Below are 21,745 nucleotides of genomic sequence, written 5' to 3'. Positions count from 1 at the left end.
GAAATCAAATAATAATAATTTCACCCTTAATTGGATTAATACATTTTATACTGGCAGCATTTATTTGATGATTAGTTGAGTCTGCTTACTTTAATAGTAGTCTAAATTTTCACCACAGCATAGCAAATGTCACTGTGAAAAATGAAGGCATCTTGCCAGAACTGATACAATTAAATTACCTTGTAGAAAAGCAGGATAAAGTTGATGGCGAATGCAACAAAAAGTGCAAGAAATCTTAAATTGTAGAAATTTCGGGCCAAAAAGTGCTGAAAATGCAAAGAATGTTATTAGTTCCTAAAACAAGAATCAGAACTGAAAAGGAAGAAAACAAATTAATAAAGGAGATAAAAAAAATGCTTTACATCATCATTATATATCAATTATGTTCCATTTCATACTTTCTTTTCCAAGTGTTGTCTCTTTATTAAAAACCTTCATAATGCACCAACATATCTTACTTATCTTCCCAAGTTGTGAAAAATGCTGTAATAATATAATATAATATAATATAATATAATATAATATAATATAATATAATATAATAATATAATATAATATAATATAATATAATATAATATAATATAATATAATGCTATTTTCTAATATAATCATTGGCCAAAAGTAAGAAAGAAGGTCAACATACCAGCATTTTTGTCTGATAAACTTCCAATACTTTAAAAAAGTTGGCCATAACTGCATCAGGTTTCTCAATTTTTTGCCCACGCTTTCGTTTCCGTTTTCTAGGTTCTTCTAGTTCCATATGTTCAGAATACATATCATCCTTGATTTTATCTTGTTTCTCACCATCCTCCATGCTATAGAATATGAGAACAATTATTAACGAACAGCCACGTTTTCTGCACTACTCACAAATAAGATCCTGACAATTATTTCTGGCCCAACTGGCAAATGAGTTTCAATGTAAGATGGGGCAAAATATCCTAAATACACTTAAACATATAGTGAACAAACCACCACTTCCCAAAATATATAGCAGATACAGTACATGTTATGGAGACAATGGATAGAGAAATGCTTTTCTCCATCACCCCTAGAACTCAGGGTCATCCACTGAAATTCTTTCATGGGAGATTCAGGACAGACAAGAAAAAAAACACTATTTCACACAATGTATTTTTAATTTAAGGAATTTGCTACAACCGTATTAGATGGCTTTCAAAGGTCAATAATTGGTAATGGTTGCCATTTTATTCTCTGTACAACAGAGAATAATAATCAGATATTTGCCTTTTAGGTAAAGGTAAAGGTACCCCAGGCCTTTAGGTCCAGTCGCGGACGACTCTGGGGTTGCGCGCTCATCTCGCTCTATAGGCCAAGGGAGTTGGCGTTGGTCTGCAGCCAGCTTCCGGGTCATATGGCCAGCATGGCTAAGCCACTTATGGCAAACCAAAGCAGCGCATGGAAACGTCCCGCTGGAGCGGTACCTTCCCGCTGGAGCGGTACCTATTTGTCTACTTGCACTTGACGTGCTCTCAAACTGCTAGGTTGGCAGGAGCAGAGAGCGAGCAACGGGAGCTCACCCCACCACGGGGATTCGAACCGCTGACCTTCTGATTGGCAAGCCCTAGGCCTTTTAGTACACTGCTAAACCCTGTTATTGGCTCTGTAATTCTAGAGGTTACAGGAGAATAAGATTATAAGGGAAAAATAAAACTGTGAGTCCAGCAAGAGGGGAAATTTCATTTTTCTAGAACTGTGAAAACAAATAGTAACAATGAAAAGAGAGAGAGAGAACATATCAGTTTCTTTAACTTGGGTACAAACTGATCAGCTCTTATCACCTCCTTGCTTCTAAACATTGGCATTAATTACATGCAAGCATGGCACTGAAAACTACAATAGTCAAGAGGATTCTAATGCTTCCTCCCTGATGTTTAATTCTTTTGTTTTAACTTTAGGGCTTTGAGGAGGCTTTTAAAACGAAACTGCTTTAACATACTGTTCAAGAACTGCTAGACACATCAATTCAAAGTGGAACTTGTGCTTGAGGTTTGCCTGAAGCTCATTCACCTTGGCACACATGAACATTAAAAAGTACATTTGTACCTACCTGAAAGGTAGTTTTCAGTTTCTTAGTGAAAGGTCAGCCAAGTGGGTTGATGGCATCACCTAGTGGTCAAAAGGCAGGCAGGAACCTTTTGGGAGGTAGAACTCTGAGCATGCATCCAGTTTGCAGGCATACCAAGCCTGACAGCCAGGAGTGCAAGGATAGAAGCAGTGGTGCGGGATAGCCGCCCGGGTGCCCAGAGCAGTGCGCACTCTGCAGCTGGGGGCAGAGCAAGCCGCTCACTGGGGTGGAGCGGGCCGCCCAAGGGGGACATTTGGCGCACCACCCGCCTGCGACTCCCAAGCCTCCCCCAAGCTGTCAAAACAAAGGGGAAGGGGGGAATGCCACCGGAAAAGCGGTGCAGCTCCCCCCTTACCCTAACGGCTCGGGGTAGGCTTGGGAGTCGTGGGCGGGTGGGAGGTGCACCGAATGTCACCCCCCTCAGTGAGGGCACCCAGGGCGGTCCGCCCCACCCCACCCCTTCCTACGCCCCTGGATATAAGTAAGAACCATGCTACCTCCCAGTGTCAATAATAACAAGAATCCTACAGCCAAACAAACTATGGAAAACTACACTTCAGGTAGATACAATTATACTTTTCCCCATTTGCATTGAAAGGTCGGCAAAATAGGATGTACAGCAGCCAAACTCTCTAGGGAGGGAGTGCAGCTGCACGAAGGTATGGTGGGAGGTCCTGCCCACTGCCACATCCCATGATGCACAGGCAGCCAGGTGAAGGTACCGGGCGCTGCCCAAGATTTCCTGTAGAGGAGCACAAGATGAAAATGCAGCATTGGCTGTTGCAGCTCTTATGGAATAAGCCATGATGTGCTCAGGGAAAGGGAACTGCTGCATCTTGACCAAATGCAGGAGCAGAACTGCATGCTGGGAGTCTTACCTCCCAAAAGGTTGCTGCCTGCCTTTTGATCACTAGGTGGAGTCATCAACCCACTCTGCTGACCTTTCACTGGAAATGGGAAAACAGTCATTCCCAAGAATGTAAGAGCTAAAAATAACTTACTCAGCCTTCTCAGATTCTGTTCTTGTTTCCGATTCATCATCCTTTGCAATTTCAGGTGTCTGAAAAATGTTGAAAGTACTTTGAATTTGGATATGATAGAGAATTAAGTATGCCCAATTTCATCAGGAGTGCTCTGATGGTGTTTCCTGCTTGGCAGGGGGTTGGACTCGATGGCCCTTGTGTTTGTTTTTTTTTAAATAAAATATTTATTAAATTTTACAAAAACATAAATACAGAACCACATAAGAAAGGAAAGAAAAAAAGATACATCAAAAAAGAAAAAGTAGGAATATATAAAAAAATACAACTTACAAAGATGGTAATAAGAAAGCTACATTCAAAAAACAAAGAAAAAATAAGAAAAAATTAAAAACAATACCAATTTTCATAACTTTAAACTCCATTAACTTGTTTCTTTGACCTCCTCACACCTCCTCTGTTTGTATTCCCGTTTACATAATCAAGTCAGCAAATCCTTACCCTCTTTCCTTTACCTTCACTCTGTTTCTTAACATTTTATAGCTCTATAATTCGTCTAATATCTATTCATTTTTACATATTCTTATTAATTTTGTTGTTAATACCACTTATTTTCAATCCAACATCATTTTAACATTCATTAATTTTACAATGTTTCTGCAAATAGTCTTTAAATTTCTTCCAATCTTCTTCTACCAACTCTTCTCCCAGGTCTCGGATTCTGCCAGTCATTACCGCCAATTCCATATAGTCCATCACCTTCATCTGCCACTCTTCCAGGGTGGGTAAATCTTGTGTCTTCCAATACTTTGCAATATGTATTCTTGCTGCTGTTGTTGCGTACATAAAGAAAGTTCTGTCCCTCTTTGGCACCAATTGGCCGACTATGCCCAGGAGAAAGGCCTCTGGTTTCTTCAGGAAGGTATATTTAAATATCTTTTTCATTTCATTATAGATCATCTCCCAGAAAGCCTTAATCCTTGGGCACGTCCACCAAAGGTGAAAGAATGTACCTTCATTTTCCTTACATTTCCAACATTTATTATCAGACACATGGTAGATTTTTGCTAGCTTGACTGGTGTCATGTACCACCTATATATCATTTTCATAATGTTCTCTCTTAAGGCATTACATGCCGTAAATTTCATACCGGTGGTCCACAACTGTTCCCAGTCAGCAAACATAATATTATGGCCAATATCTTGTGCCCATTTAATCATTGCAGATTTAACCGTCTCATCCTGCGTATTCCATTTTAGCAGCAAGTTATACATTCTTGAAAGTATCTTAGTTTTAGGATCTAACAGTTCTGTTTCCAATTTTGATTTTTCCACCTGGAAGCCAGTTTTTTTATCTAAATTGTAGGCCTCTCTTATTTGATAGTAATGTAGCTAATCTCGCACTTTATCTTTTAATTTCTCAAAACTCTGCAATTTCAATTTGTCTCCATCCTGTTCCAAAATTTCCCAATATTTCGGCCAGTTGGCCTCCATATTGAGTTTTTTCTGAGCCTTTGCTTCCATTGGTGACAACCACCTTGGGGTTTTTGTTTCCAATAAGTCTTTGTATCTTATCCAGACATTAAACAATGCTTTCCTGACAATATGGTTTTTAAATGCTTTATGTGCTTTAACCTTGTCGTACCACAAATATGCATGCCACCCAAAAACATTATTGAACCCTTCTACTCGATGGCCCTTGTGGTCTCTTCCAACTCTATGATTCTATGATTCTAAAAGGTTAAAATAATGCTGTGAACTCAAAAAGTTTATAGTAAACTAGGATAAGGTAAAGATAAAAAGGTAAAGGACCCCTGGATGGTTAAGTCTAGTCAAAGGCGACTATGGGGTGCAGCACTCATCTCTGCTTTCAGGCCAAGGGAGCTGGCGTTGTCCACAGACAGCTTTCCAGGTCATGTGGCCAGCAGCACTAAACAGCTTCTGGCGCAATAGAACACTGGGATGGAAGCCAGAGTGCACGGAAACGCCATTTACCTCCCCCTTTGCAGCAGTACCTATTTATCTACTTGCACTGGTACACTTTCAAACTGCTAGATTGGCAGGTAATCTAGGATACACTATGGGCATCAGGAAGACCCTACACTTCTGTCTGGAAAGCACCAGGGGCTTGAAGAACTTTGAGTCTCTGTGGTTTAGCTTTCTGCAGAGAATAAAGTCTCTTCTCATAATCAACCAGTTAGGAAGCATATTGAATAAAATAAGATATAACACATTTATTGTTTACCTGTGCTTTTTTCTTCTTGCGAACTGCACTTTCCAAAGAAGGAGGGGTATCTGATCCAATGATATCAGCGATATCCCCTAGGCCAACAGCATGACCATGCTTTGATCCGCTCTCTTTCTTCGTATGAATGCCAAAAATATCTGACAAGATGTCAGTTTCTCCCTTCTCATTTTTAACAAACTGCACAATTTCAGCTGTAATGCCATGTTCTGTAACTTCAACTTTTTCTGCTTCAAGGACATCATCGTGAATTCCAAACTGTGTTGGGTCAGGCATGTCTCCTAAAATTTTAGTAACTCTAATGTTTTTGGCTCCTTCTATTAGGCCACCCCCAAACACAGTACTCCAAAGAATCTGAAAAATACTGCACAGTATAGTCAGAAACATTTGGAAGAATCCTACAAATAGCATCCAGAGAAAGGAAAAGGATACTTTAACCAATTCTTTTACAGTCATCTTTCTCACTTTTCTGTACTGTTTTCTTAAGTTTTTCAGTCTTATCATTTTAAAAACAGTGGCAGCATTTTTCTTTATTGCAACGCATGCCATAGCAAAAGCTGAAGCTGATTCAAGGGACTGCTCTCCTTTCTCATCTTCTCCAATTTCCCTCACATAGCAAGGCTCATCTTCCTCCTCCTCAGGTCTGTCAACTATATCCGATTCAGATATCTGAGATGCCAACTGCATTTCAAAAATCGTGTCCTCGCAAAAGTTTACAAAAAGCTCCATCTTCTCTTGTTCCCCACCTTCATTTACAACATCAAAAATAAACTGCCTTTTTGATTCTTTCACTTGAGGCTTTTCCCACTGCGTCCTACTGGATTCACTGATCTCAAAATAAACCCGCTCTATCTTCTTGGCACCACCCATTATCTCAATGCGCCCAAGGTAAGGTTCAAAATAGTTAAGGACACATTCTGCTGGATCTAATAGAGTCTGAAGCCGCGAATCATTTGGCATGTGTTCTGATAGGTTTGTTAAGAGGACGGCCACATTAAATCCAATATCTTTGGCTGGCTCGTGAAATCTTTCAACAAAATCAGCATAGTTAAACATGTCGTTTTCATCTGTTTCTGCACAGGACAGCAGGAACTCAATCTCCGATTGGGTATATTGCTTTTGACCTTCCATGGCTTTCTGGAATTCCTTCTTGGAAATTATGCCTTTACTTTCTGGGTCATACTCTTTGAAAGCTTCTGAGCTTGTTAGATCCTTCAACTTGAGAAACATGTCAAAGAACTTCAATATCATTTCTACATTGCTAGATGATTCAACCAGAGTGTCCACCATCTGTTTCCCGATAGTGCCATTTACAACATTACCTACATTGTGAGTTTAAAAATCGTTACTTAGTTTTTATATAAACATACATTGAAAATATATTTCTTATACATCCTTAGAAATGTGGAGAAAGTGTTTTCATGCTTATTATAAGTTTGTTTTAAATGTACCCTTGGTTGAGAACTACTGTTCAATATTATTGCACAACTAAATTTATGCCCATCTCTTATTTAGAATTATCTGTGGTGGTGGTCTATGGCTTTAGACAATAAAATTTCATTCATTCATCCAAATTACCAAGTAGAATTATTGTGATGGTCTGAATATAAATTAAATTAAGGATAAACTCTATGTATTAAAAATGATGTTGATGTTTGAATTGCATAGCAATAACTTTTTAAAAAAGATTCAACCTTCAAGTAGTGACAAGAGCATCACCACCATATCCTTCAGAAGATCTAGTAGCTCCTTCAGCAACTCAATCTGACTCGAATCCTAGAGTACAAATAGAATAAACAATAAAATAAATAACTCTAAAGACAATATTCACAATCTAGCAAATGGAAGCCTTATGTGAGTCTGGCTCTGTGCTCAATAGTGGCCAACAGGTTTAAGAGGATATTCAAAACAGTACATTGGAAGCTGACTAGTCTGGTATGGATATATGACTAGCAATTCTGCAGTATCCCAGACAAAGATCTGTCACATCACCTGTTACCTACTACTTTTAACTCGAGATTCCAGGGACTGAACTTGGAACCATCAGCATGCAAAGCTACTTTGGGAGCCAAGAGGAAGAGCAGAAATGAATTTATAAATAAACATATGTTCTATCACTGTGGTATGGTACCACTTGAAGGACACCTAGAATGAACACAAATATCAGAATGATTCACAGTGTGGGATCTGAGAGATCTCACTAGTGAATGTTTGCTCATGGAACTTTCCTCTCATAGAAGAAGAGCTATTCCTCCCCACCATCCTATATCCTCTGAAAGTCTGTTTCAGAAGGCTGGAGGTTGCAGGCAGGAGGAGAAATCATGGCCCCTCTGTTTCTTGAGCAGTCATCTCTGCTTGATTGCCTAAAAAGCCACCTAAAAGAAAATCATTACTTCTCCAAGGTTATGAACAGCATATTCCCTCAGATCATGTTGCTGCCACAAATATAAATATGCAAGGTAATATGGACATTTACAGATGGGTGATATCATGCATATTTTATGTAAATTATATTGAGTTCTGGAGGAGTGACTCCAAAGAAAGTGCGCAAATGCCTGCAACCTTAGAATGTAGACTTAGAATGTATACTTGATCCGTTGATGCATGTATATATACCATTTTGCATCTTGTGAGGGTGCAGAATTCCATAACTGAGCAGCAGTCCAGCACCCACAAATTCAGTGATATGTACAGCAGAAAGCAATGCTCCCATAGAGCCTGCTACTTCCAAAGAGTGCCATTGTGATCATGGATCAAAGTCCTTCCAAATAAATTGTAACTTACATTGTTCTAACCAACACACATTTGCATGAGAAAAAAATATATAATTATCCATGTATTTATATTTGTTATTATAATCTGATGTATTTATCATCCACCCCCATCCCCATATCTAAGAACAAACTACAATATATGGCATGTAGATGAAATGGGTAGAATTAATAAAGGACACAAGGGAGGTAGCATGGAATAAGCTAAAGGGGGATAGCTTGGCAACAGTGCCTGGTCCTGTAAGTGTAGGGCATGTTGTGGCTTGCGGACATGTATCAATGTGAAATTATATACAGATTTATAAAAATCTTAGTATCTGCATGAGATAAGTGGGGCCTACATCAAAATGCTTTGAGAATTAATGAGTTTAATGTCTCATATTCTAGATCTCTTGCTTCCCTTCCCCTACTAGTCATTTCTTTTCCTCTCTCCCTGCTAAGTCTCCCATTTAAGAACTCTTTTTGGGGGATTGGTGCCAAATCCAGCGTATGGAGGAGGGGGAATGGCAGGGAAGGTCAAGGAAGGAGTGTGTGGCCCTGGTACTCATTCCCAGTTTCGCAAGCCATGTTGCTTAAGCTTTGGATGGGTGTCTTAAATTGGCCAATAGAAATTAAGCTTAACAATGATGCAACACAATAAACAGGAGCGGCTCTCCCAGTAGGGCAGAGCCTTAGCATTAGCTTCCCAGCATTACCATGATAGGAAGGGCAAGGGAGTGGCAAGGCTGTGGGGCTGTGCTACACTGGAGTGTACTCTGGTGCATCTGCACAGTCCCAAGTTTGCCACCACATTACCCCTCCCCTCCCTGGTAAATGGCACCAATGGCGCTGCCTGGAGGCTATTGCTGTGTCTTCACCCCACTAGGCAAGCCACTCCTGACAACGTAACTCCAATAAAGCTTTAGGAATCGAATGCCTATAATGTGACTTTGAATAACAACATCAATCAACTATGTTACAAGTTAATGTCCTTAAATTACACAGTTTATGCCTTGATTGATTGAGATCTAGATCTAGATATATTCTGCAAAGATGTCCCATTCTTTATCAAATTAATTTCGTGAGCCGCTTTTAGGTTTTATTACAATCAAGGGGTATATAAAAATATTGTGAAATAAATAAACAAACAAACACAATTTACCTGTGAAAGTTTCATTTGCATGTTAGCAAAAACATGAAGGAAGCCAACAACCGCATCCCACAGTCTACTGTGAGCCAAGCTCTGCTGGTTTCCAATGCAAGGACCCTAAAATTAAGGGGAAATGCTTTAATTTTCTATTTCAAGCAGCTGTTCTGATAAACAAAAAGTTGATAAAAGATATGCACAAACAGTCACAAAAATTATTTTGTATACAATTTAATGTATTTGAAAACTAAAGAAAGATATATTACATTTTTATTTGAGCAATTTTTTATTCGTTTGAGGCAGATGAAGAAGCAGAATGGATGTGGGACAAAATGAAAGGGGGTGGAAGTGTGGGAGGCTGTTAATATAAAAAGCACCATCAGCAGATCAGGAGACACAACAGAAGTCATGCAGAGAGGAAATATGTTGGCGGAGTGTGAAGCAGCAGGAAAACTATCTGCAAACCTTTCTGAATGTGAGCCCTATATATAAGAAGGTGTGGGCTGATCACTCTAGGGGTGACCATTTGCACCACAAAATCATTGCTAACAACTGGGCCACAAGAATGGATTCTTGCTACACTTCTGATCTAAGCTGGTGGTCAGAAGGAGCAGTATTCCTGCAAGGGGACCCAGCAGGTGACTGAAGACATATAACGTCTATGTTTTCTTTTCCTTTCATCATAGGTATTGTGGAAGAGACACAGTTAAGAATCAAGCACTGTGAATCATTTGTCTGCAGATATCCCCCCATTGTATATAGAGAGCCTCTTCTACAGCTGGTGACCATGAAATTCTACTGAGCACAGCCTGGGCAGACCTGTTGCTTTTATAATCCATGCAGTACTTTCACATACACACCCATGTACACAACATGAAGCATAGAGAAACGACGTGCTACTTACTTGGATATATTCAGTAAGTGAATTAAAAATCTGTTTAGTCACAGCCAATGCCTTAGAGAAATTACGTTGTCCAGATTCATCAATGACATCTTTTCCAGAGTAGTACCAGTAGAAGTCACTGATTGATTCCTAAGAATAAACAATAGGTGGGTTTTCCCCCAACGTTTTGTGAGGGCCTAATCAAACTGCATCAAATATAAAAATAGATATCTATGGAAAATGCCATTAGCCAAAGGGTAAATGCTCAGATTTTATAATCAAGCACAAACGAATAATAAACATATGCAGAACAGCAACAGTATAGACAGCAAATAAATAAGCATATTGATATTTTTAGTCATCAAACACTTGGGAGAACAGGGTGGTTTCAGGGCATGACTGAAGGGTATCTGCTCTTTTCAGCAGTGGCTCAACCAAGCAATGATCCAACCCCTTCACAAGAGTGAAAGAAATGGGCCATAGTTTATCTTTAGTTGCGAGAGATTAACTTAATCCCCTACTTCAATACCCTCCTCGTTGGACTAATATATTACAAAGTATCTATAATACCTATGAATCAACACAGCTACCTTTGCATTTGATGTCAGGACATAAAATCATAACAAGCCAATGCCTCATCTAGTCCAGCATTCTGTTTCCACAGTGGCCAACCATATGCTTCTGCGAAACCTGCAAGCACAAGGGCACCCTATCCATAAGGGCACCCTGTCTATGAGACATTCAAACCACCCTAACCTGCAAGTCCATAGTTTCTTATCAACTTTTGAAAAAGTTCGTATAGCTAATCTCAGACTAGAATCCTATACCAACTTCCCTTGGAACATTGCCCGCTAAATTCAACGTGGCTTTCTTCTGAGTAGATATGTGTAGGTTTGCATTTGCAGGAAACTGCCCACTTCAGAGGTAATCAACATTGCCAAAGGGTTAGCTTTTCTTTCTCTTCTGAGAGTTGCTCAAAGATGACAGTAACCGCTGAGAATCTATTCAGCAGTTCTAATCAGCTCCATATCAGATGGAAGCTTGGTTAGTAAAGTTGTGGCCTTATTTCTCCCTCACACCCACCGCAAACACCATTGAGGAATAAAAAACCTTTAAATTCACTTTTCTCAGTCACTATGCCTCTAGACTGGACAGGGCAAGTGTGGCATGGGACCAATGACAGTCCAGGTGTTGCTGGACTCCAACTAAAGAAAAAGGTAAAGGACCCCTGGATGGTTAAGTCCAGTCAAAGGCGACTATGGGGTGCAATGCTCATCTCGTTTTTCAGGCCAAGGGAGCCAGCGTTTGTCCACAGATAGCTTTCAGGGTCATGTGACCAGCATGACTAATCCGCTTCTGGCACACCGGAACACAGGAAGCCAGAGCGCACAGAAACACAGTTTACCTTCCCGCCACAGCAGTACCTATTTATCTACTTGCACTAGTGTGCTTTTGAACTGCTAGGTTGGCAGAAGCTGGGATAGAGCAATGGGATCTCACTCCAACTAAATCACATACAGGGGCACAATACTATATGATAACCACAAACAGCTGCTGAAGGTGCATGGCTGTAACAACAATATATTTGTGATAGACAAAATGTCATTACTTCTTCAATATAGATATCAATTTCGCCTTAACATCCACATTGATAAGCATCATCAGAATCTTGTTGATTCTCAAGCCTCTAGGCTCTACAATAATCCCTAAGAGAGTTTGCATGTAAGCTCAATGTAACCCTCTTTTGAATTTCTGTTTTGAATACAGTAATAATTATATTTGTGTTGGATGGTTCCATGCTAACTGGCCCAGTGTCATGGGAGCTCTTTAGGAAAAGTGGAGAACAGAACCAGCAACAATAGTGAAACCCCAAAATCTATCTCAATATGGAGACTTTCTAAAGTAGGAAGTGAAATTAAAATAACTCTCCAACTTACCTGAAGACGCAAAAGATAATCAACTGTGCTAATAATAATATTAACTGTGGTGGTATTGCCCATCTGAGTGCGCAGGTAGTTCTGAAAATCTGAAAATTAAAATAAAAGGTGTTGAGTAAATGCAAGCTATGAAAGTATTATTAGAGTAGTTCTATATTTGTGTTCCTATCGAACAGCAGTGGACAAGGTGGTTCCCTCCAGATGTGCTTGGGTTCAACTCCTTTCAACATCAACCAGAATGGCTAATGGTTGGGGATTATGGGAGCTGGAGTCCACATTGCCCCTGATATAGAAAATGAAAAATCTGAATTTCTCAGTAACTGTAGCTGATGGATACAACCACAGAAACATTCTTAATAGTAAGGCAGCATTCTTTCTTAAGCAAGAGCTATCAGAAATAGCATTTGCATTTCCTCCTACACATATTATTTTGCCACTTAAAATATGCATAATTTATAAAATGGCAATTTGATTTCTAGTTAGAAACAACTACTATATGTTAAAAATATTTTTTGAGAATTCTGAGGTACCATTTTATCTGAGAAACTGATTAATTAATTCTCTATGCTAAAGGACCGAAAATCAGTTTAAATGAAAAATATATTGTATTGTTAGTCCTTTCAATGAAGGATTTCAATGAAACAATAAATTTATCAGAACACTTACCATTGTTATGACCTTCACACAGCAGTTGTAAAAATCTAAACAGATCTTTAGTAAACTCATCATTCTGTAGTACTTTCTCACCTTGAAAATATACAGTACAATGAATTATGCAATCATCAGTCATTTCCAAAACATGCAGAACAGATAGTCTTCCAACAGCATCCTTCAAACTAAGTGATTTCAATAAAAAGCAAATACTGTAAGCTGATTTACAGTAATTTTAAAAAAGAAATGTACTGGAGAGAATGATAAAAAATAAACTATGAAACAGAAAAAAGCAAAGCCAAATATTTAGCACTCCAAAGCATTCATGATCAAAACTACAGGACTAAAGATCTAATAGGAAATGGTTAGTCATTATCAAACCATGCCTTAAATATGAAAGACACTTCTTTAATTAAGCATCAACTTGATTCTCCAAGCTCAACACGCAACCGGCTGCAGACCATGAAACTAAACCTAAAGGGTGTCTGGAAAGATGCAATTAAAGAAGATTTCTTTCTCTGTTTGCAACACACAATAGCATCAAAAGCTGTAAACCCAAACATACCACGCTCACGTACGATGACTGTGGATCAAAGAAAAATAATAATAATATAGGATAAGCAAGTTATAAGTTACACAATATCTTTCGTTTAACTGTTTCTCTAGGAAAATTATAAAAAAACCATAATAGTATAATGCTATATTATTTTAACAAGGTTATCAACAGAAGAAACTTTCAAAAGACCCAACCAATTTGGTATTAAAAGGGGGGAAATGAAGTGTAATCCTTATGTGAATTAGAAGTATGAGTATACTTACGTGTTCCTTCTTCAGTAACCATTCCAAGGCCTTCTGCTTTATTTTGTCTCTCAAAGGCATTCAAGTCAAGAACACTTTTTAAGAAAAAGACAATTCAGAAAGGATTGCTGTATCTAATAGCAACAGAAACCCTGAACTGCTGGCATACAACAAGCAAAACATACAAACAGTAAAAATGAGTTATAAAGGTTTTAAAAGGGGGAAGGTGACGGTTGAAATTTTAGCACTACCAAAGATGGTGGGTGACCTCACTGATCTGTAAGGGGTCCAAGTTCCCTCCATAACACATGCCTGCTTGAAAATATTCCATCTATGGATATCGGGGCAAGTGACTGCGTGGATAAGTTGAGATGAAAATGAACGGAATATACCTTAAGAATAATGTTTCCTCTTCACTCTTTCGAATCACAATGAAGTTGGCTTCTTTTCCATTATAATTACCACCATTTGGTGAAGACATAATATTCTTAGGAAACCCACACACTTTTAAATATCAAATTAACAGAAGAATCTGAATCTCTGGCTATGGAGCAGCAGGGCAGACCTGCTGGATCTGGTTGTGCCTGCTTATGCTGGCCAAGGAGGAGGCTGGGTGTTGTTGTTTAAAGAAAATACTGTGCCAGCTCCAGGCTGGGGTAGCTGAGGGGCTCCCTGGGACTTTGGATCCACTGGATCTAAAACTTCTGACATCCTGACCCTATTGCCAGTGGTAGCTTCCTCCCCAACGGTGCAGCAGGAACCTTTGCAACTGCAGAGCTACTCACAAGCAAGGCTGTCAAAGCATCTGCCATATCTTAACCCCCATGCAAAGATGAGGGGATTAGGACAGTGTACAATTACTGTGCTAACAGTGCAATTCTTTGCATTCTTCTCATAGGTTAGAATCACTGAGTTCAACAGGGCTCATTCCTAGATAGGTTTGTTCAGCAGTGCAGTCTAAGGCCCATTTATTTGGAATTAGGCCACACTGGGTAAATGTTAGTGAACACAATTTTGAGGGGGAGGGATAAGCAAATATTTATTTCAGTAACAACCTACAACACCCAGATTTGATATAACATCTTTACCATGAAGACAAGAAACATATACCCCCAACTCTTTCTGTTATTACCACGTCTCTGTTGTCAACTAAATTTTCAACTTCATGTCTCAAGTGTCAGAATCAAACACTTGATAAACTCCCTTGAGGGTTTCCAAGTGTTTGAGAGTAATACTCAAAGGTGCAATGGCTAGCAAGCCCTCCTGGCTCCAAAGGAAAAAGCCTTACACTGGAGAAGGGAAATGTAATAGCAGATAGTCAAGGACTCCAGCAAAGACAGGAGAAGTGTCTCACCTCTGGTAGGAAATGTTTTATATTATACCCATAAGAATAAATACTATTGCATTAGCTCAGCGATCATGTCACTGTGGCTGTAGGGCCGTTTCTTTCACCCCAATTTTTGTTTGTTTAATGGTGTTGCTGTTTATCGTTATGTAACACCAAAGATTTAAACAGGAGGGGAGAAAGAACCAGTCCTCTGACGGAAACCTAAGCTGCTCTTTAAATTCACCTCAGTTGAGAAAGCTCTCTGGGGATTTGGTATGAGAAGTCAGGGGGTGAAAAGTGCATGTACCAAATCTTCTCACTGCTTTTTAAGTAACACGTATAACCTAATGGATGCAGTTTCTGAGAAAAATGCAAGTTCATGCACACATTCCTTGATCACGATAAGTATCAATATATTACCTAGGAGTGGTAGGTAGGTAAAGCAGGGGTGTTATGGTACAAAAGCATCTAGGACAATTTGTAGCGTACACTGGACATAACTTTCTTCTTGTTTAGTCAGAATCTCCTTTCTTGTAATTTGAATCCATTGGTATGGGACCTAGCCTCTGGAGCAGCAGAAAACAAGCTTGCTCCATCTTCCATGTGAGAGCCCTTCAGATATTTGTAGATGGCTATCATACACATCCCATGGGGTCACGAAGAGTCAGACACGACTAAACGACTAAACAACAACAATCATAAACATCACCTCTAAGTCTTATCTTCTCCAGGCTAAACATACCCAACTCCCTCAACTATTCTTCATAAGACTTGGTTCTCAGACCCTTGATCATCCTGGTGGGCCTCCTCTGCACACATTCCAGGTTGTCAATATGCTTCTTAAACTTCTTAAACACAGGACCGACCAATACAGGGTAGAGCAGTACTATTACTTCCCTCGATTGGGACATAATACTTTGTTGACGCAGCCTATAATTGCATTTGCTTTTTTTGCTGCTCCATCGCCCGGCCCAGCCTTTTTGCATTATGCCTCATCTACAGTTACAGTAGTGCCACGAGATCATCCATGTGGCCAATGATTATGACCACTGTGTATACTGTTATCCACACAGATACACAGTATGAGATACATATTGATGCAATGAGCAAATATTACTGATTCCATTTTGAAATGTGTTGAAAGTATGAAACTGTATAAAGTCACAATTTCTAATCTATTTACTTGCAAGTAATATTAAAGCAAATTAATAGATATATTCAACTAACATTATGAATATTTGGGATGGGGCAATTTACTGTCTAAACTATGTCAAGAATATCCTTGAGTTCTAATACATAAACAACGCCTTAGCTGTCACTGAATGTCATGAGAAATGTCTTCTTTTTTTTGTAAAGAAAACAATCTGCACTTAGCCTCAACCTCCCCATTCTCTCTTCCTCCTTTGACATAGCTACAAGATCAAAAGCTTTCACTTCCATTTTTGATTAACCACAGTTTAGCATTATTTCTAAACCCTAAACTGTGGTTAACCTATACTATGGTTGTTGAAAAAAGTTAGCTCCATGTTTCATTTCTGTTGCAATAAATCATGGTTTCTCATGGTAATGAACAGCTGTCAGTTTCTAGTTTGCCTCTAATATTTTTCTATGCAAAATACTAGCCAGTTATCCACAAATATAAGTTCACGTGGAAAAATCATGTCTGAAGCAGTAAATTCATGAATATAGCCATAATTGATTCTGGTCATCACAATGGGGAGATATCACAATTGCAGGAATTGTTGCTGGCCAATAGCTATCTCTCATACTAGCATTTAAATCCCACATCACATTGGCATTTTTATATCACTTGGAAGAGATTACATGGAGAGAGGGAAATGTCCAGCTTGTACATACAGATAGGCATGCTGATAGAAGTAGATCGTTGTATTTTATGACTTTACCTGCAAGATTGCATTAAGCCAGAAAGACTCTGAAAAAATCCAGCATCTTTTTTCTCCTTCAAATAGTCCAACATTTTCTGAAAAAGAAAGGTTGAACGAAAGAATAAGAGATTTGCGTAAAGAATTTGCCAATTTACTTGACATAAGCAAAAAGAAAGAGAATTTTCTGTAAAAAATTTTCATTCTCCAAACATAACTGAATTCTCCTCAATAGTAATTCAACTTCTCAATGCTTTTAACAGTAAAACATTAGCAAAATCAAAGTAACATGCATACAGATCTATCACATCCAAATATGGCCCACCTGTTGAACAACTGAGTTTCCTCCATTTAGAACAGCAATACCAAGTTTCAAAGTTTCAACTACCATGTGTCCCATTTCACCTGTCAATCAAGAACAGAATAATTTTATAATTAAGTAATTACTATCAAAAAACATTTCTAAGCAGTAGCACCTTACTCCACATCCTGAGATGCTTTTCAAAGTTTTGAATGTTTAAAAGCATTGCTATATGTGGAACTGTTGTACTTTAGTGCACACACACAGCTCCTTTGATTCGAGCTGAAGTAAAGCTGAAGCGAATGTCCCTATAACAATCTCTAAAGTAAAGCAGATCATATATATTCATAGCAATGAATCTAAGCACTGGTCTTTATTTAGTCAAAGAGGCACCATCCATTTACTAGGGGGATGTGTCAAGGTGCAGGAGTCCAATTTGTTATTCTGAAGAATCCTCAGGAAGAAGCCATTCCAAAGAGCCCAATGAGGACTGAGCATGTCTAGCTGCCACAGAAAGCTGACTGACTGTAGGAGAGCAGGGAAGGAAAATCAATGGGTGGGGAATAGAACAGAGAATCCTGAAATAGAGTAAAGTAAAAGCCAGCCAGATAGAAACAGGAGCGCTCTACATATTCTTGCAGGTCCCACATGGATGGCGTGGTCATTTATTATTGTAAGTGTTTTGGTTTTTCTAACGTTAGTATGTTTAATGTGCAACTATCATCTCCTCTGTGGCCTTCAGATAGAATGGAATATATTTCCAAAGAAACAAATGAATATATAACATTTTACGGAATGCTACCTTTACTGGCACTAATCATCTGTAATACCATCTCTGCTGCTCCTCGTTCATGGAGCCGAGATTGCTGATAAAGAGTTTTTTGCTTTTCCATTTCTTTTTCCTGAGAGAGAAGATACAGACAGAAGTATTTGTGTTTCCTTGACATATAATGGTATCTGCCATTAGTAGCCAAAAGGTGAGTAAGAGTAAAAAAATATTAAACTCACTGTTTTACAGATTTACCCACAATCCCATTAAACCATAATCAACAGGACTAGATCAGCTGTGAATTGGATCATCAGACAAATAATAACCCTAGTGCAGCAACATCTGGTATTTATTTTTATAATAGTTTTCCATAACACTTTTGTATAATGAGACTTCGCTTGCAACTGGAGTAATAATGTGCATGAAATAAAAGCTATGGAAGGAACAATTTGAATTTAAAAAGAAAGATAAGAAGCTTTTCCAGGTGTATGGAACAAAAGGTAGGAAAAAACCAAGTGTAGGAGAGAAGGTAAGAGGAAAAATCATAAAAAATGGGGCAGGATCAACCTAAAACATTGTTTGCAGTAACTGAAAATATTATCATAATCATAATGACATTCATAAATATGTATGCAGTTCTCAGGGAGAGTTTAAGTAAGCTTTCTAACTTCTGGTAAGTTTGAATAACACATTACTCTAGCTCATTAGGCAAAAGGTTTATACTTTAAGAAAAGTTAACTCACCTCAAATGTCTTCTCTTTTTCTTCTTCATCATCATCACTTTCTCCACTCTGACAGCTCTTTTCTCATTAGAAGGAAATAGGTTCAGATTGAATTAAACTGTGCTATTTTATATTTATTTGGTTATAGTGTTTTGAATGAGCAGGTAAAGTCAAATAGTGTTTTAATATATCCAAGCAGAGTCTTAAACCTTTCTCCAAAAATTGTTTATGACTTTCACATACAGAGGACTCAGACAATGAATACAGTTATAGACATGCATTAACAAATTGTTGAATTTCTTAGAAGGCAGGCACATATGGGAACTATTTCCTTCTACCCAGCACCCACAAGAGGAATGAAACATTGTGCTGATTATAAATCTTCAAATTATATAGATTTCCCCCAACTCACCCACCCACATCCTAACCAATGATTGTAAAGTACCCAGACAAGAAAAGTGTATGGCGGACAGAGATGCTTTTCGTGGTGTGGACAGCGAAAAAGAGAGTGGAAGTATCAGAAAGGGCTAAAACTTTTACACCTGCTCTTCCCCATCCCTTTCCCATTTTCTCACATGTTTTACTTGCAGTTATACACAGTGATTTATCCCCAGTCTTTCCAGCCAAACCAAACAAATATTCCAGAGGTGCTGGTCCTAAAAGTCAACTCAGTATTATCAACTGGCCTCAGGTACTCCACTTTTCAATTTATGAACTGGCTTCCAGTAATTATATTTTCTTTTCATACCACATTAGGCTAAGATCCCTAGCAGCTCAGAGTAAGTGTCCCAACCGTGTACAAAAGCCAGCTATCTTCCAACCAACCCTCATTTAGGGTTCTGTTTCAGTTGGTTTCTCTCTCATGTTCTCTGATCCCCATGGCAACAGCCATTCACAGAATTCATTCTACCTGGAAATGCTCAATTGTGTCTCCTATCATAATGCTATCAAGCCTGATATATATCAGTATTTCCTCTGAATGGTCATTCTCTATCTTTAGCAACTTTCCAAACCTGAGGTTATTTTCAAGCCCTAAATCAGTATTCTAAACCTGACGATGTCTTTCATCTGATTAACAGTTTTTAAGTTGGTCTGCCAATAAATATTATTCCCATAGAACACAACAAAGTCCCTCTTCCCTCCTCCTCCTCACAAGCTTCAAGCATTCATTCACTGGCCAAGCAAAGGAACAAGGTCTGGGTAAATATAACATAATAGCCTACTGGATCAGGCCACTGGCCCATATAGTTTGGCAGCCTGTTCTCCCAGTGACTAACCAGGAACCTGTGAAAAGCACAAAGACAGGACCTGAATGCAACAGCACTCTATCATCTGCAAGGCTCATTTCTATCAGTAGAGATGGAACATAGCCATCATGACCAGTAGCCTTTAACAGCTTTATCCTCAATGAATTTGTCTAATCCTTTGAAGGCATCCAAGTTGGTGACCAACACTGCTTCCCGGAAGAGTGAGTTTCATATATGTGCTGCGTAAAAAAAGTACTTTCTTTTATCTGTCCTGAATATCCCAAAATGAGCTTCATCCCCCCCCCCACGAGTCCCTGTGTTACAAGACATGGATTAACATGTTTCTCTTCACACTTTCTCCATGTCCTGAATCCTTTTATTAACTTTTATTGTTAATATTCTGCCTTCTGGAAGAAGGTACAGGGTTATAAAGACTAGGACAAGCCGCCTGAGAAACAGTTTCTATCCAAATGCGATTTTGGTTTTAAATGCAGTGTAAGATAGTATCTATGTGAGCATACTGTATTCAATTATGGGGTATCAGAGTTTTTAGGGGTTAACCAGGCTGGGATAGTTGGGATAGCAGGCTTGTTGGTTTTTGAATGTCTGATGTAGATTTTTTCAATTTCGTTGCTCTGTATGGGACAATGACAATAAAGATTATCATATCGTGAGTCCCAAAGGCTGCAATCTTTCTTTACAAGAGAGTCGCTCCAATCCTTTGGTCATTTTGGTTGCCCTTTTCTGAACCTTTTCCAATTCTACGATATCTTTCTGAGGTGAAGCAATGAGAACTTTCTGAGGTGAAGCAATGAGTTCTCCAAATGTGGGCATTACAAATGAGGCATACCCCGGTACTAAATTACTTTTGGGACCCGATATCATCATCTACAACAATTCTGTGAGAAGTCTGTCCCTTTGGGGATTTCTAGCTTGCTGGACTAAATGCTGTATTTGAGAGACAAAGCAACACTACCTCCAGTATTGTCCTTCCCTGTCCTTCCTATAGAGCTCATATCCAGAGAACCCACTGGTTCTCTCAGTTCCATCAGGTTTCTATTATGCCCACTATAACAATGCCATCCTCCATGATTGAGCACTGCAGTTCGCCCATCTTGGCTTGCAGACTTGTAGCATAAGCATATGCACACTTGTATACAGCATCTCTCTTCAAGTGTCTTTGGCACTTGCATTTTGACCTGTGGTGCTTTGGCCTTTCTGACTGCTATCCTGTGCCCCTGTACTCCTGATGCCTAATTCTACATCTCCCCTGTTTAAATATTCTTTAATTTTATCTCCTACATCCCAGAAGATTTGTTCCAAATCAGATCCTCCTCAGCCACTGTTGACTTTCCTCTCTCAATCAGTTTAAAAGCTGCTTTGGCATCTTTCAATTTTAAACATCAATAGTTTGTTTCCATCCCGCTTTAAGTGGAGGTCGTCCTCCCCCTCTTTTTTTTCTTTTTAAAAATTTGGCTTGTCCAGAAGGTTCCCCAGTGCCTGAAAAATTCCAAACCCCTCCTCCCAAGACCATCATCTCAACCATGCTTTGAGACTAAAATGCTGCCCCTGTCTAGCTGACCCCATATGTTGGACTGGTAAGATTTCAGAGTTACCTAGGACGTCCTGGCTTTCAGCATCCTACTCAGCAACTAAATTTTGCTTCCAGGACCTCATAACTACACCTTCCTATGTAACTGGTGCCAACCATCCACCACAGCCACTGACTTCTCCCCAAGCGCTATCTAATAGGCTACCTAGGCAATGTGCAACAACAACCACCTTTTCAACTATTTATGGTTTTAATAATCAAATCACTCACTACCAGGATCCGTCCAGCCCTCAGAGAAGTATCCTTGGCATAAGAGGATAGCTGTTTGTCCTCCAAGAAATGAGTCCCTTCTAAGGAAATGTTTCGCTCTGCTTCCAAGATGGAATATGTACATGTGTCATGGGGGTATGAGGGGAAATGGGGCTCTATTAAGCCTTATGGGAATCCCTTCACATATGAGTACT

At 39.1% G+C, this 21,745-nt stretch overlaps 1 protein-coding gene across 1 annotated transcript in view; it reads right to left on the bottom strand.

Annotated features, from left to right (window-relative positions):
* The window catches only part of RYR3 (ryanodine receptor 3), a 273,106-nt gene that overhangs the window by 15,205 nt on the left and 236,156 nt on the right, over positions 1 to 21,745 (bottom strand). Inside the window, exons 77-91 of the mRNA XM_053382025.1 lie at positions 18,504 to 18,560; positions 17,794 to 17,893; positions 17,016 to 17,095; positions 16,712 to 16,788; positions 13,502 to 13,575; positions 13,248 to 13,265; positions 12,698 to 12,778; positions 12,032 to 12,120; positions 10,116 to 10,244; positions 9,227 to 9,331; positions 7,009 to 7,090; positions 5,315 to 6,636; positions 3,091 to 3,149; positions 644 to 815; positions 180 to 266 (exon numbers count right to left, since the gene is read on the bottom strand). Coding sequence (XP_053238000.1) covers positions 180 to 266; positions 644 to 815; positions 3,091 to 3,149; positions 5,315 to 6,636; positions 7,009 to 7,090; positions 9,227 to 9,331; positions 10,116 to 10,244; positions 12,032 to 12,120; positions 12,698 to 12,778; positions 13,248 to 13,265; positions 13,502 to 13,575; positions 16,712 to 16,788; positions 17,016 to 17,095; positions 17,794 to 17,893; positions 18,504 to 18,560 — 2,532 coding nt within the window. The remainder of the gene's footprint in view (positions 1 to 179; positions 267 to 643; positions 816 to 3,090; positions 3,150 to 5,314; positions 6,637 to 7,008; positions 7,091 to 9,226; positions 9,332 to 10,115; positions 10,245 to 12,031; positions 12,121 to 12,697; positions 12,779 to 13,247; positions 13,266 to 13,501; positions 13,576 to 16,711; positions 16,789 to 17,015; positions 17,096 to 17,793; positions 17,894 to 18,503; positions 18,561 to 21,745) is intronic.

Source organism: Podarcis raffonei, chromosome 1, assembly GCF_027172205.1.
Source record: "Podarcis raffonei isolate rPodRaf1 chromosome 1, rPodRaf1.pri, whole genome shotgun sequence".
Classification (NCBI taxonomy): domain Eukaryota; kingdom Metazoa; phylum Chordata; class Lepidosauria; order Squamata; family Lacertidae; genus Podarcis; species Podarcis raffonei.
This window is presented reverse-complemented; position numbering and strand designations above follow the sequence as displayed.